Source organism: Doryrhamphus excisus, linkage group LG15 (genome assembly GCF_037039965.1).
Source record: "Doryrhamphus excisus strain RoL-2023G ecotype Guam linkage group LG15, RoL_Dexc_Guam_v1.1, whole genome shotgun sequence".
Taxonomy (NCBI): Eukaryota; Metazoa; Chordata; class Actinopteri; order Syngnathiformes; family Syngnathidae; genus Doryrhamphus; species Doryrhamphus excisus.
In genome coordinates, this window is record NC_136371.1 from 9,988,570 (window position 1) to 10,003,536 (window position 14,967).

The 14,967-nt window shown below is 40.8% G+C and overlaps 1 protein-coding gene across 1 annotated transcript; it reads left to right on the forward strand.

The window, feature by feature from the left end:
• Positions 1–268: 268 nt before the first annotated feature.
• On the forward strand, positions 269–14,945 carry LOC131104156 (protein-tyrosine kinase 2-beta-like). The gene is made up of 30 exons (XM_058051033.2): positions 269–591; positions 672–952; positions 1,017–1,195; positions 1,257–1,344; positions 1,421–1,500; positions 1,575–1,637; positions 2,018–2,072; positions 2,138–2,278; positions 4,235–4,306; positions 4,388–4,489; positions 4,623–4,740; positions 4,821–4,851; positions 5,871–5,896; positions 5,997–6,044; positions 6,130–6,233; positions 6,298–6,379; positions 6,512–6,612; positions 7,858–7,973; positions 8,048–8,148; positions 8,229–8,318; positions 8,649–8,853; positions 9,707–9,797; positions 9,919–9,963; positions 10,047–10,145; positions 10,256–10,288; positions 10,521–10,551; positions 10,629–10,669; positions 11,539–11,673; positions 11,749–11,829; positions 11,913–14,945. The coding sequence occupies exons 2-30, from the start codon at positions 749–751 to the stop codon at positions 12,144–12,146; spliced, it is 2,796 nt and encodes a 931-aa protein (XP_057907016.2). The 5' UTR covers positions 269–591; positions 672–748; the 3' UTR covers positions 12,147–14,945.
• The last annotated feature ends 22 nt before the right edge of the window (positions 14,946–14,967 follow it).

Sequence of the window (14,967 nt, forward strand, 5' to 3'; positions counted from 1 at the left end):
TATAGGTTACAGGGGATGATCGTACTTTACAACATTATATTATTGTCAACATGCAGACAGACACAAACTAGTAGGTGCCATGATCCAACTGTATTTGAACCCTGTATGTGATATAAATGAAAATAACATGGCGTCACATTGACTGTTGTGTTGTTGTGGGGAGGGCGGGGGCACCACTGGGCAAGTGGTTTGCACATGATGTGCATGCCCTGACGCAATTTCCTGATTTCATGTTGTGTCAAACACAAACTCCCAATAGCATATTGATCAACTTGTGTTTTGTGTTTTCAGTCTTAAACCCAACAGTCTTTTGTCCCACAAAGTGGGGGGTTGCGGGTCGAGCGGCATTTGACAGAAAACGATACAACGATTCATCAGTGCTGTCAGTTTTTCTGTTCGCTGCTCTTCAACTTCCTCATTTGCGTGCAAGTGTCTCTTCCTCTTTCGTTTACTGGTGTGGAAGTGCTTAAGGGCGACGCTTCAAGCAGTTTGGTCTCTTTAATATCGACAAAGTAGACATATGTTAACGTTCTCTCCTTTGCTTTCAGATTGAAAAAAGGGCCTGGTCCTCGTGTGCGGTGGAAAAACTGGGTGAGTTCAAGAACAAAAGTCATTTGCATGTTCCTAAATAACAACCGAATCATACGTATGTCTCTTTGGTCCTTTTGCAGCCTTGATGTGTCCATACGTGAAATGGGTGGGACAACAACATCTGTAGTCTACACAACCGTATGTGTCAGTGTGTGAAATGTCTGGAGATACCAGCACCCTGTCCTGGAGGGGCATGTCTCCCACCAGCCAACGGGGGATCCCAGATGTGTCTCCCATGGCAACGGTGGGCAGGACCGGCATCTTCCCAGCAAAGATCATCAAAGTCTGTTTCCTCAGCAACAGTTTCAACCTTGGCAAGAACTTCAAACTGGTCCGCTGTGACGAAGGAAAGACAGTCAGGGTATGTGTAGAAATATAAAGTTGTGATTGGCAAGATTTATCCTGAGAATGATCTTCTGTCGCAGGATGTCATCAGCATTGTCCTATCCGGTGGCTGCGTGGGTCCAGATATAAAACACACCCTCTGTTATGGTCTCCTCCTCAAACATCTCAAGTCGTCTGAAGTACACTGGCTGCACCCGGACCTCACCATGTTGGAACTCACCCAGCGATATGAGCAGCAGCACCTGGAGGCCGAGTGGAGGTACGTTTGGAGTTCACATGCTGGAAATGAAGCAAGCTCACTGTGACGGTTACTTTCCCAGATATGACTTGAGGATCAGATACATTCCATCTGACTTCATGGAAAAGTTCAGAGATGACAGAACCACCATGCTCTACTTTTACCTGCAGGTCCATTGTGTTGCTTCTTTTTGTACACAGCGCTGCATTATTTGAATAATAATAACAACGTAATGCCTGCCTGCAGGTACGGAGTGACTACATGCAGAAGTTTGCCTCCAAAGTCAGTGACGGAATGGCTTTGCAGCTTGGCTGCCTGGAGATCAGGTAGTGAACACACACACACACACACATCATTCTTGCATCCTTCGAAAGCCTCAAACGCTTAAATGTGTCAACAGGAGATTCTACAAGGACATGAATCCAAATGGACTGGAGAAAAAGTCCAACTTTGAGCTGTTAGAGTAAGTCATGTCTCGTACTCTCATCCGCCATTTCATTAGGTACACCTGGACAATCTAATAAGTTAATTTATTCATTTTCTACCGCTAACATCATGAGGGTCACTGGAGCCTATCCCAGCTGTCTTTGGGCGAGAGGCGGGGTACACCCTGGACTGGTCGCCAGCTAATCACAGGGCACATATAGACAAACAACCATTCACACTCACATTCATACCTATGGACAATTTGGAGTCGCCAATTAACCTAGCATGTTTTTGGAATGTGGGAGGAAACCGGAGTTTATCTAATAAATGTGAGCACAAATAAGGTAAAAATAAGACCATACAAAAAATCTAAGTGTATTTTTTATTGGACACTCTTGGTCTGCCTTTTTCCATTAGAAAGGATGTGGGACTGAACTTGTTCTTTCCAAAAGAGCTGATCAACAGCATGAAGGTAAAAACACACGAGAGAACCATCATTTGTTCTGTGAGGCCCTCAGCTATTATTTCTAACTTTAGCCTAAGCAGCTGCGTAGGCTGATCCGACAGACGTTCCAGGGCTACGGCACTCTGAACCAGGAGCAATGTATGGCCAAGTTCTTCATCACTCTGGCGCAGTGTTACAGCTACACACAGGAGAGCTTTGCCTGCCTGCTGGTGGTGAGTCTGCTTGAAATGACCTTCTCAGGTCAGGTGCTGTACATTTTCTCGTGCACATCGACATTAACTGCACCGATACAGTTTTTTTTCAAAAGTAACGCCATCCTTCAGGAAAGCAGGTTGATCTTCTAAGGCTGGCTGAATGAGAATGTTGACGTTTGTTCCCTAAAGGCAGACACTAGTGATGTAGTTTTTTCAGGTATGCTTGTGGCAAGCAAATACACAAACATTCTCCTTCACGCTTTGCAGGATAATAGTGCTCACTTTTGACTGACATGGTCCTGAGTGGTAAATTTAACAATGTTTTACATCGGGGGTGTAGCTCTCCTTAGCTAGATCAGGGATGTACACATTTTTTCCACTGAGGACCACATTCATTCATTCATTCATTTTCTACCGCTTATTCTCACAAGGGTTGCAGGGGTGCTGGAGCCTATCCCAGCTGTTTTCTGGCAAGAGGCGGGGTACACCCTGGATTGGTTGCCAGCCAATCACAGGGCACATATAGACAAACAACCATTCACACTCACATTCATACCTATGGACAATTTGGAGTCGCCAATTAACCTAGCATGTTTTTGGAATGTGGGAGGAAACCGGAGTACCCGGAGAAAACCCACGCATACACGGGGAGAACATGCAAACTCCACACAGAGATGGCCAAGGGTGGAATTTAACCCGGGTCTCCTAGCTGTGAGGCCCACGTCGTGCATCCCCTGAGGATCACATGCCATAATAAAAAAAAAAAATCAAAGGAATTTTTGTAAAAAGTGCTAAAAAAAAGTGTATTGTGTAGATGTGATGGTCATTACCAGCAACATCAGAAGGTTGCGTGTTTATATCATGTCGGGGTCACCAAATGTAGAGATGTTATTCAGAGAGAAACAAGGGTGAGTGGAGATGGCCGAAATCCAGATGAAGTACAGTAAAGTCTCGTTATATCGATATTCTCGGGAGTTGGAAAAAATACCGATATAACCGGACTATCCATATATCCGATCCTGCGCCGAACTGCATTAAAAGTGGGCAATAATGCACTCGACATTGTTCTATAGTATAGAACAATGTCGAGCAGCTTAAATCAATCTTTGCTTAAGGATTTCAATACCAAAAAAGAACACGGCGAACGGCTGCTTCCAGTCTGCTTCCTGTATAGAATCTATACACACGAGAGAAACCACGAACGCAGTTGGTTCTTCTGTTGCAGGCATGTGTTTGGCCAGCTATGGGGGGCGGGTTGAGCATGACCTGTGAACCAGGAAGTGCGGGAATCGGTGTGTGTGCTGTGCTCTGGTGGTGGAAGTGTGGAAAATAAAGTTGACTGGAAGCAGCCGTTCGCCGTGTTCTTTTTTGGTATTGAAATCCTTAAGCAAAGATTGATTTAAGCTGCTTTTGCATCAATATAAGCAGACCAAATTGGCTGGCGGGAGATGAAAAGGGCATCGTAGTAACCGGATTATCATAATAACCGTGTATCGTACTAACGGAACTAATTATATCATAAAAGACTAGAAATTTGCCGGGAAATGAAAATAGTATCGTAAGTAGTAATTCGTTATAACCGATATCGATATAACGAGACTTTACTGTATATTGTTTGCGATCGTGCGAGAAGCCACATTCCAATAGACTCTTTTTGTCTATTCTGGTCTCCCAATCGATCCAACTGCCTTTGCAAAGCCGAAAGCTTCTCCAAGATGGTATCTTTGTTGTAATTCGCAGTCAAGGGCGGCATGCAAAATACCACAAGTCTAGCTTTGCTCAGGCTGGATTTTGCCTCCAGTTCCAGGACAGCTTATGAACTATCAGACTGTGTAAATGTACTTCATGTTGTGTCAAACCTTTACCACCAGTTCGTGGTAGGAAAAATCTCCCACCGCAATGACCTATTTGCGATGGAGGGGGGCCGATCTCTGCCTTATTGTCACACGTGTGTCTGTGTGTGTTGTCCTCCAGCACGGTTGGAGCGTAACAATCGATCTGGTTATCGGCCCCGAGGGGATCAGTCAGCAAACTGACAACTCAACAGTAAGCGCACCTGCTTTGCAAGATGTATTTCAGCTTTTAAAGCACACTTTGGTGAAATAAAGACCATATTTTACTCCTCAGCCCATCCGTTTGGCCACGTTCTCTCAGGTGAGCGGCATCACCTGCTCGGCAGAGAGCCACGGCCGAGCCCTGCTTCACGTTCACATCATGGGAACCAAGCAGGTAATCTCGGGACACACTTCCTGTACAGATTGTCTTCTAGGCTTTCTCTAATTTAATAAAAGTCAGAGGAGAGGAGTGCATATGGATAAATACAAGAATTTTGGAACACTAAATAGCCAATTCAACCCTGCAGCCACTCTCGGTGAGCACAGCATCTCTGGCCGTAGCAGAAAACATGGCCGACCTGATTGACGGCTACTGCCGGCTGGAGGGCGTCTCAGAGGGCTCGCTCATCAGCCGACCTAGCAAAGGTACTCCTGAGATGGAAAAGTCAGTTGATTTCACGACAGCTGATGCATTTGCTAATATCCTTCATTGTTTACGTTTACAGTGAGACTGAAACTGCCCGACATTCCAAAACAGTGAGTTTATACTTTGTAACACATCCTTGTAACACTTCACATGATTTTACACTTTTGGAACTGCATTTCTTTTCATGTATTTGCAAATTTTGTGGTAAATCTGCCGGGAGAAACCACACTGTTGTACGCCCAATAAAGACATATAGTCATTTATATTACTAATACATTTTTCTAAGTACAATGATTTTGTTATTAATTCACTCCAAAAGTTCTGACAAAAACCAGCTCGATTTTTCCCATGAGAAATAATGTACATAAATTGAATTAATCCTTTCAGACACTCAAAAATATTAACAAAAAATACATCCTATAGAGCATAATTATACTAGTTTTACATGAAGAAAATAATGGAAAGTAGTTATAAATGATCACTGAACAGAACTCAATAATTTGTCTCACCTTCCTTATCAAAGTGCTGGCACTTTCTTTCTTTATTTAACAGTCGCACTTAAACAAAAAAATGAGTGAGTCTTTAGGCACTCCATTACACCACTGGAGTAGTTTGTTAGGTGTAATATTGTACAAAACATGGGAACAAAAACTGGGGCGTACAAAAAAAACAGTACTAATTTAACTTGATTGTTGCTTTGGAGGGCTGCACGGCGGTCGATTGGTTAACACAAAGACCTCACAGCTAGGAGACCCGGGTTCAATTCCATCTCTGTGTGTAGTTTGCATGTTCTCCCCGTGCATGCGTGGGTTTTCTCCGGGTACTCCGGTTTCTTCCCACATTCCAAAAACATGCTAGGTTAATTGGCGACTCCAAATTGTCCATAGATATGAATGTGAGTGTGAATGGTTGTTTGTCTATATGTGCCCTGTGATTGGCTGGCGACCAGTCCAGGGTGTACCACACCTCTCGCCCGAACACAGCTGGGATAGGCTCCAGCACCCCCGTGACCCTTGTGAGGATAAGCGGTATAAAACGAATGAATGGATGTTGCTCGGGAAAGAACATTGTGCTTTACTTGTCCTTCTATGATGTGTCAATCTAAGCGAGGCTGTTTAATCTTTTCCAGCGATGATTCCCCTCGACCCAGCAGAGGTTTGATGAACTCTAAAACAAAACATGCAGACTAATAAACACAAAGACATATGCACTCCACACAGGAGTCTTTTCAACTTGTAACTTTTTGTCCTGTCAGATTCAGACATTTATGCTGAGATTTCTGAGAACAGTCCGGAGCCGTGTGGTGAGTCAAACATGAAGAATGCTTGAAAATCACAATGCTGCATTATCCATTATTTTTGAATAAGTTTTGAATATCTTTTTGCTAGTCGACTCAGAGAAGCTTAGGATCTCCCGAGCTGATGTCATCCTGGGTGGGATCCTGGGTGAGGGCTTCTTTGGAGAGGTTCACAGTGGTGCTTACACAAGCCCGGTGAGTTGACTTGTACTTTAAAATGTAATAGAATGATCATGGTGACTGAGTGTTGTGTATAAAGACAGGGGAAAAGATCCAAGTGGCCATTAAAACATGCAAGGACTGCTCACCGGGTGTAAAGGAGAAGTTTCTTAGTGAAGCCGGTGAGTTCTAAAACAAGCATCTTAGGTCCAATGATGTCCATAGGTGTGAAGGGTTGCTTTTATGTGCCCAGTGATTGACGGGTGTCTACGTGACTGGTCACTTTTGGATGAAATGAATGAATGTCATTTCAGACTTGATGAAAAATCTAGACCACCCTTACATTGTACGACTGATTGGAGTCATTGAGGTCAACCCCATATGGATCGTCATGGAGCTTTATGAGCATGGAGAGGTGTGTATGGGTTTCTACAAACTGCTGGCCATTTATGGTAATGGTAATGGTAATGGTTTTATTTCATTTGAACATGCATCAGATTACAATTGAGTGCATCACATAATCAGTTCACAGTTCCACATGTCCAAAGGAGTAGGAAGAAGTAAAGCTTATTAAATCCTACCCCTCCATCTGGTACTTTTACAATCAGTAACTGTTACATTTGTTCACTTCCTGCTTTCCATAATACAGTTTAAGTTTTTTTTTTTTAAATAATGTACCTCGTACCGAAGTACGAGGTGATATGACCATACAATGACATAATGGGTACCATAGTAAGTGTCAATATAGTGATATATATAGCACATCATGACTGGTTCAAGACTCTTCATCCTTGTATTTAGCAAACATCAACTGCTTGTATTGTTTCTTGAATTGGCTCATCGTTGTGCATTGTTTGAGGTCCTTACTCAATCCATTCCATTGTTTGATTCCACATACTGAAATGCTATGGCTTTTTAACGTAGTCCTAGCATATAAGTGTTTCAAATGTAGTTCTTCCCTGAGATCATATTTCTCCTCTCTTGTAGAGAAATATTGGATGACATTTTTATGTAATTGGTTGTTTTTAGCCTCATGCATTATTTTAGCTGTTTGAAGGTAAACTATATCAGCAAGTTGAAGTATTTGTGATTTTAGAAAAAAGGAGTTAGTATGTTCTCTGTAGGCGGCATTGTGAATTATCCTTACTGAGCTTTTTTGCAGTACATTTAGCGAGTGAAGATTGCTTTTATAGTTATTATCCCATATTTCCACCCAATAAGTAAGATATGGTAGAACCAGAGAACAATAAAGAGTGTGGAGTGATTTCTGATTGAGAACAAATTTTGCTTTGTTCAATACTGAAATATTTCTGGCCACCTTATGTTGTATATTTGTAATATGAGGTTTCCAGTTCATATTTTCATCTATTGTGATCCCCAGAAATGTATTTTCGTTCACCCTTTCAATGTCCACACCGTCTATTTGTATTTGCCGGTGCGTGTCCTTTCTGCTGTTACCAAACAGCACTTCTACCAATTCCCAATTACCATGACAATGACGGATTACTGTATTTTAATTTCTGTATTGTTGGATTAAAAGTTCTAAAATTGTGGTTTCGTTATTGTTATTAGATTAAATCAATAACTAATAAGTGCAATATTGACTGAGTAATGCAATCATTGACCCAAGTGAGCGTTGTGTGTCTGTGTGTTCTGCCAGTTGGGGAAATATCTGATGGAGCAGAAGTACATCCTGACAACAGCGACTTTAATTCTGTACTGTCTGCAAATCTGCAAAGCCTTAGCTTACCTGGAAGGCCTCAACATGGTGCACAGGTATGGCTGGATATCCTTTCACATCTAGAAGTGGACTCTTCGACGCCATTGTAAAATCTGTTGAGATTGTGTAGAGACATCGCGGTGAGAAACATCCTGGTGGCTTCTCCTGACTGCGTCAAGCTTGGTGACTTCGGTCTATCTCGTTACATCGATGACCAAGAGTACTACAAGGGTACACACACAAACACACAAACACATTAACAAGCCAGTGTGATCATCTCATCTCTTGAAACTCTCTCCTTGATCACGCAGCCTCGGTTTCACGTTTGCCGATCAAATGGATGGCACCGGAATCTATCAACTTCCGACGGTTCACTGCTGCAAGCGACGTGTGGATGTTTGGTGAGAGACACCCCCCCCCATGTCCTGTGTTTGGTACCAAAGCTTATTCTACACCCAGCGGTTACATAGTTGTGTACAATTACACACAGTTGCATTGCCTGTCAATATTGTCATTCATCCAGGTGATTGTGGTCTCAGGCCATTGAATCGATGGACACCAGACTGATCGGGTTGTCTCAGTTCATGCTCAAAGACTAGCTAGCACGGCTCTAGTTTGAGAGGATGGTGCAGGATCAGTCCTATTTAGTCTGATGAACCTTCAGTGGATTTTATCAGGCTATGCGGGTGTGCCTGCCAAACTAGACTGTGCTGTACTCTGTGTCCGATCAGGCGTGTGTGTGTGGGAGATCTTCTCCATGGGCCAGCAGCCGTTCCTCTGGCTGGAGAACCGGCAAGTGATCGCTCAGCTAGAGTCCGGCGTCCGACTCCCTAAGCCACTGCTGTGCCCGTCAGCTGTTTACTCTCTGCTGACCTGCTGCTGGGCCTACGAGCCGCATGCCCGACCTGGCTTTAGCCAGCTGGTCTGCTCCCTTCGGTAATCCTCTACTCACCCTTGACACACTGCTGTCAAACTACAAGCTTGGATTGTTTAGAACGGGGGTCTCAAACTCAATTTACCTGGGGGCCACTGGAGCTAGGGTCTGGGCATCAGGTTTTCCAAAAAAAACAACAAAAAAACGCATTTATTAAAAACAGAAAAATATACAAACTTTTTCAGTGCTTTGGTTCCGATTTTCTACAATAAAAGCTCTGATAAAACATTCCACTGTTCATAAATAATAACAATAATTAATTTTTATTTTTCTGCACAAAATAAGATGAAAAATAAATAAACAAATCAAGAATAAAGAAAATCAATCAATCAGTAATAAATAAATATAATAATACTAATAAAACGGCAAATAATAAAAACTTAAGAAACCACATATAGTTGGTGGGTAGACAAATTATTTTTTTCAGATTAAAATTAGAGCCCTGTAGACATGACAAAACACGACTATAGTCACATTTATACTCTTTTTATTTACAACATATTGCGCAACTGCAGGGTCTTGAGACACATGCTAACTCGCAAACTAGAGAGCTAGCGACCTAAACGGTAGCCTTCAAGTTATTTCCTTTAAACTTAAATAGCCCAAAACTTACCACTTCCACACGGATAGGGAGGATAACTATTAACAGTTATTTAACCTTTAACATGAACATTAATCAAACGTAATAATTTTTTCTGGGTACATGATACCATACAGCATCCATATCAAACTTGCGCGGGCCGCACTAACATTAAACTTTCATATCAAGGCGGGGGCCTCAAACTAGTGGGCCGTGTGTTTGAGACCCCTGGTTTAGAAGATAGATGATAGACACTCACTGTGGTGTTGCGCTAGTGACATTCAGACAATGGAGCATGCAGATAAACCAGACGACATCTCATCAATCTCGCTACTGGACCTCGAGCACAGCGAGCCGCCCCCAAAGGTACGCCACGTTTACATCTTTTTTAACCCAGTCAAGTAGTGGGGCGGGGCAAGGTGTCAGACAATTACTATATTGAGAAACATTGCTTTTAAGCAATAACTCATCTTCTCTCTTTCGCCAGCCTTCCAGAGTGGGCATCATCCGGCCATATGTCTCATGTGCGCAGGTGTGCTTCATGTGCATCCATATGCTGCAGTGCATTGTGTGCTTTGTGCCAAAAGCACATTGTGTGCGTCTGTGTGTGTGTAGAGAAGGGATGAGCCAGAACAAGTTGATGATACTTTACAAAGGCAAAGAAGAGAGATGCTGATGGATAGACAGTGGCTGGAGCAGGAGGAACGACAACTGGTGACATACTCACACACACACACACACACACACACACACACTACATGGTGCTTTGGGCATGATACACACAATGCACTGCAGCATTATTTCATAATGTGTTTGTCTTGCAGCACCCTGCTGTGCGACAGGCTTCAGCTAGCAAGGTACAATATTTGCTGTGTTGACTTCATGGCCCAAATATTTGGATTAGAACGTCTCCCTCAACATTTGAAAAAAAAAAACCAACTAATTTTTTTCTAAATGAATCTGAGAATATTCAGCGCCACTGTCTGTGTGCTTTTCTATCATTTAATTGTTCAAACAATTCAAACTGTTCTGCAAAAGCAATAAGCACGAACATAACCTGACCAATATGACTTTTTTATTTTTTTTGAGCTTCCGGAAAAAAGTTTGGCTGATGTGAGTGGTGAGTTGTTTGACTTTCACGTCCAACTTCACAAATGTTATAGGGAATGTGTGTCATTTCTCCTATTTGTGTTTTAGGTCCGTCAACAAAGCCCGTAGTGCCTCCGGAAGTCACACTGGTAAAAACGCCATCTTCTCTCTAATATGTAATATTATATCAAAATCAGGGGCATCCAATATGCAGACAAGGGGCCATTTGTGGCCCACAGCTTTTTTTCTGTTATTGGCTTGCGACACATTCAGGAAGATTCACTGCACCAAAGCAAACAAATTGAAAGCATCCACACCTAAAAAAAAAAAGTTTTTAAAAAAAAAACTTGAAAACAAAGTTAAAGGGGACCTAGTATGCTAATTTTTCGGCGCTTTGTATTGAGTTATGGACTCCCATAGAGTAGCTACACACAATAACCTGCACAGGATCGTATTGACGTCAGTAGAACTACAGAGCATACAGAGCCATCCCAAAGTTCTTTCAGGGCTCACTTCCAAACGCAAACCTCATTAGCTAACGCTTTGGCATCTTTTAACACGAGAATATCAACATTTATAGGTCAGAAAAGTGGAAAAAGCATAATGGGTCACCCTTAAACTCATCACACAGCAACTTAACACGCAAACGTTATACCACAGAAATATAAAAACATGTACCAATATGAGTTTAATATGGAAAAAAAAACATTTCCAAGTTTAGGGTAGTTAGTAGTAGTAGTTAGTTATTGTTATGCTGTTATATATAATGACCTCTTGTGATTTGTTGTTGTTGTCAAGCTTGTTGTGAGTACACTGATAGCTCGTGATTGGTTCCCGCCAAAGAAAGCGCTTGATTTAGCCATAAATTAGCCACACCACTGTAGAAGTTGAAAAAAAATAGTGGCGTATGTGCCAGAATTTATGGCACACAGATACATACTGAATATAGCTTATTAGCTATACACAGAAGGTTTGGACAGCCCCAATTGAAATGATCATTCAAACTGTTGTCCTCCAGTTACAACCCACAGCTGAGCTGGACCGATCAGGTGATCAAGTGTACTCTGGTGTCATGGCGATGGTCAGAGAGGTAGTCCAGCTTAAGAATGAAGTCAACACGCTACCAGCCTCAGAGTACGCCAACGCTGTCAAAGTAAGTGTGTGCAGTTGGTGTCTCTTTTCACATTAGTTTCCACTCCCATGAGTCCCTCTGCTTGCCGCCACCCAGGCAATTGGCATCACTCTCAGGAGCCTGGTTCAAAGCGTTGATGATATCCTGCCTGTCCTTCACAACTCGGTTACCAGCGAGGTATCATCACACATGCCAGCCAGTCAGCCAATACCACATTCTGGCATACTTATAGACATGTTTTGAATGTGGGCACAATTCAGATCGTGGGCACAAAGAAGCTCCTGAACAAGGACTTAGGGGAGCTGATCAATAAGATGAGACTGGCCCAGCAGAACTCGGTAACAACATTGAAGGAGGAGTGCCAGAGACAGATGTTGGCTGCCGCACACACCTTGGCACTGGACTCCAAGAACCTGCTGGACGCAGTGGACCAGGCCCGGGTCATGGCCGACTTGACCATGGCGACGCAGGATGAGGACGACCCAGGGGAGTGAGGAGGGATGGGTACTGTTATGAAGTGTTTTGTGTTCAAAATAACTTGAAAGATTCTGAATGGATTTGGTTGACATTTTCAGGAATTGTCAGAAATGGGATATAGAAGAACTGAATAGAAAGAACCTTATTAAATACAAGTCTTTCTCTTTTCTGTGTGTTCTAAACATATAAAAACAGCTTCAAAGGGCATAACAATATAAAGGCATAAATGCAATGTACACTAAAAAAATAAACGTTTAGCCTCAACAAAAAAAACAACAAAGCAACAGTTTCCATTAGTCTTTCTTAGTTATGACAACTTAATTTGAAATTGCTTTGAACCAACAAACAATATTGCATTGCACAAACTAGCTTTTCCTCTTCACTCAAAGCTTATTTTAAGTAATGCTTACTGAATAATTGTTGTCATATGGACAAGTTTTTAAGTTCGTAACTCAAAGAAATATGTTAAGTCAACTGACTTAATCATTTTATTCAAAGTAGTTTAATTTGTTGTCTACTTAATTATAATAATGCACACAACTTTTTAAGTAGCAGTAACTTAAAATATATATACTATATATGAAGAGCTTGCAACCAAAAGGCGCTAAATCCAATTTCGACTAAGTTGCATGTTTTTCATGAGTTTAATAGACCTCTGTCATGTGTATCCAAATCACATATTTTGGTCTTGAAATCATTTTAAAAAATATGAAAAAAAGTGATGTGAAATTTATGCTTTCAACCAAAAGGCGCTATTTCCATTTCAGATTTCAACCAAAAGGAGCTAAATCCCTTTCTTTATTCTTTATTCTGATTGGCCCAAGTTTCCCATCTATTGATAATCTGACCAATCAGAGAGATGAATACAATTGGCACTGCACATACAGAAAGCCAGTATCAGGGCGCATCCTGTTTTGTTTGTGTACATTAAGTACATGTATGATAGTTACAGTATGTTATGCAATTCAGGAGAACACAAATTGTGTTTTTACAGTATTCTGTAACATGCAAGTTTTTTTTACGCCATAAAAGGCATGTCTCTACCTTGACACCTCCAACTTTCATGAGAAACATTATTTTACTTGTACTAAAAAACATACAATGTAAAGAGTTTGTAATGAGATGATTTTTGTCACTGTCACCTTCATGGTGCAGTCAAATATGAGCACTGCTTTTAATAAAATTTTTATTAATTTAATTAATAATAATTATTTTGTATTGTATGTTGAGAATGGCTTCTGTGTTGTAATTATTTTATTAGCATAGCACATTAAAGCACCTTACATTCTTTTACAGCAATGCCATTGAAGAAGTTAAAGGTGACTTCAAATTTATTTCAGCCAAAAGGCGCTAAATCCATCATTTCAGCCAAAAGGCGCTAAATCCGAAAAAAAATTAATTAAAAAAAATACATAAAATACATGGTGTGTGCAGGATTTTTATAGCATGCATTTTTATGACCTATATTGATAGCTCTTTCATTTGCAATATAGACTTGATGACCAAATAGATTGATATGTGCGTATTTAAAAATCATTGATTTTCTCGAAATCAGTCAAAATGGATTTAGTGCCTTTTGGTTGCAAGCTCTTCATATGTGTGTGTGTGTGTATATATTATGTTACCAAGCTAATTTTATTAAGTCATGGCAACTTGAATTTTGTTTTAAGCTTACCAACAATAAAATTTGAGTGTATATGACATTCTAAATTAAGTTCATGTAATAGCCAACATTATTATTTGAACATAACTTAAAAAATAAAGTTAGCAACTTGGAAAGTTTATCTAAATCAATTAATTACATTTTTTTACATTGCATTCATGTATAAAATCAAGTGGTGTCAACAGATACTCTGAATTACTTTTTAGAGTGTATGCCTTCATCATGTTGTGTAAAATTATATTTCAGACGGATGTCAGTGTACTCCAACCAGCAGTGGACCAATTAGGGACAATGGCTCAGCTGAGAAGACAGTAAATTCTTTAATTTATGATTGCAACCATCTGACTGCAAGCCATCACTTTACTAACAATGATAGTACACTGTTGTACCAGTCCACAGTGTACCCCACCTTTTACACAAAGCCTTTCAGTTTGCTTCCGCTCACTGGTTTCAACCAATTCATACTTCTAAACATTCCAACATTTAGTGTCTTACTTTGGCCAATTTTAAGTACACATTTCCCATTATGGAATCACTCTGGTGGTTGGCAGTTCAAAAAGGCCTTTTCATGTAGTATAAAATGATACGAGACAGCTTCAGCTCAGATTCAAAACTATTTTGATATTCGTTTAATGTTTCAGCATATTTTCACAGCATTTTAGCCCAGCTTCAGCTTCCAAACGGCTGCTATGTTCATTCTGTATTTCAATTTCCATATACCATTTCAAAACATTTCAGTCCAGCTTCAGCTTTTCAGAATTCACACGCATATCTGCTGTTTATTGTGATTGTGAAAAAACCTTGACAATTATATTACAATATTGTGATATTTCCCAGGTGCCTCTTGCCTTAATGTGTCTTGCATGCATATTTAAGTAAAACATCCATTTGAGAAGGTATTTGTTTTGTCTAGACTGTTTTTATATCTTTGTGTAAAACCTGAGGCTATGTGTATTTCATTTCATTTATTCATGCTGTGGCACGGTGACGTGCGGGGAGGTTCATGGCTGGTGGGACATTTTTAATACGAGTTATTCACTGTGTTTAAAAAATATTTTGTTTTCAATATATTCCTTAGTCCCACGTATTTATTTAAAAACTAAAATCATTTGGGTCTTCCCTTTTATTTGCACGTATGTACACCCTATCCTTCTGATACTTAGTTGTAAAAGTTT

Coding starts and splice junctions, on each gene's coding strand:
- LOC131104156 (XM_058051033.2), top strand. CDS start 749: ATGTCTGGAGATACCAGCACCCTGTCCTGGAGGGGCATGTCTCCCACC. Junction 4,307..4,387: donor AGCAAACTGACAACTCAACA/GTAAGCGCACCT, acceptor TTTACTCCTCAG/CCCATCCGTTTGGCCACGTT. Junction 6,234..6,297: donor GTGGTGCTTACACAAGCCCG/GTGAGTTGACTT, acceptor TTGTGTATAAAG/ACAGGGGAAAAGATCCAAGT.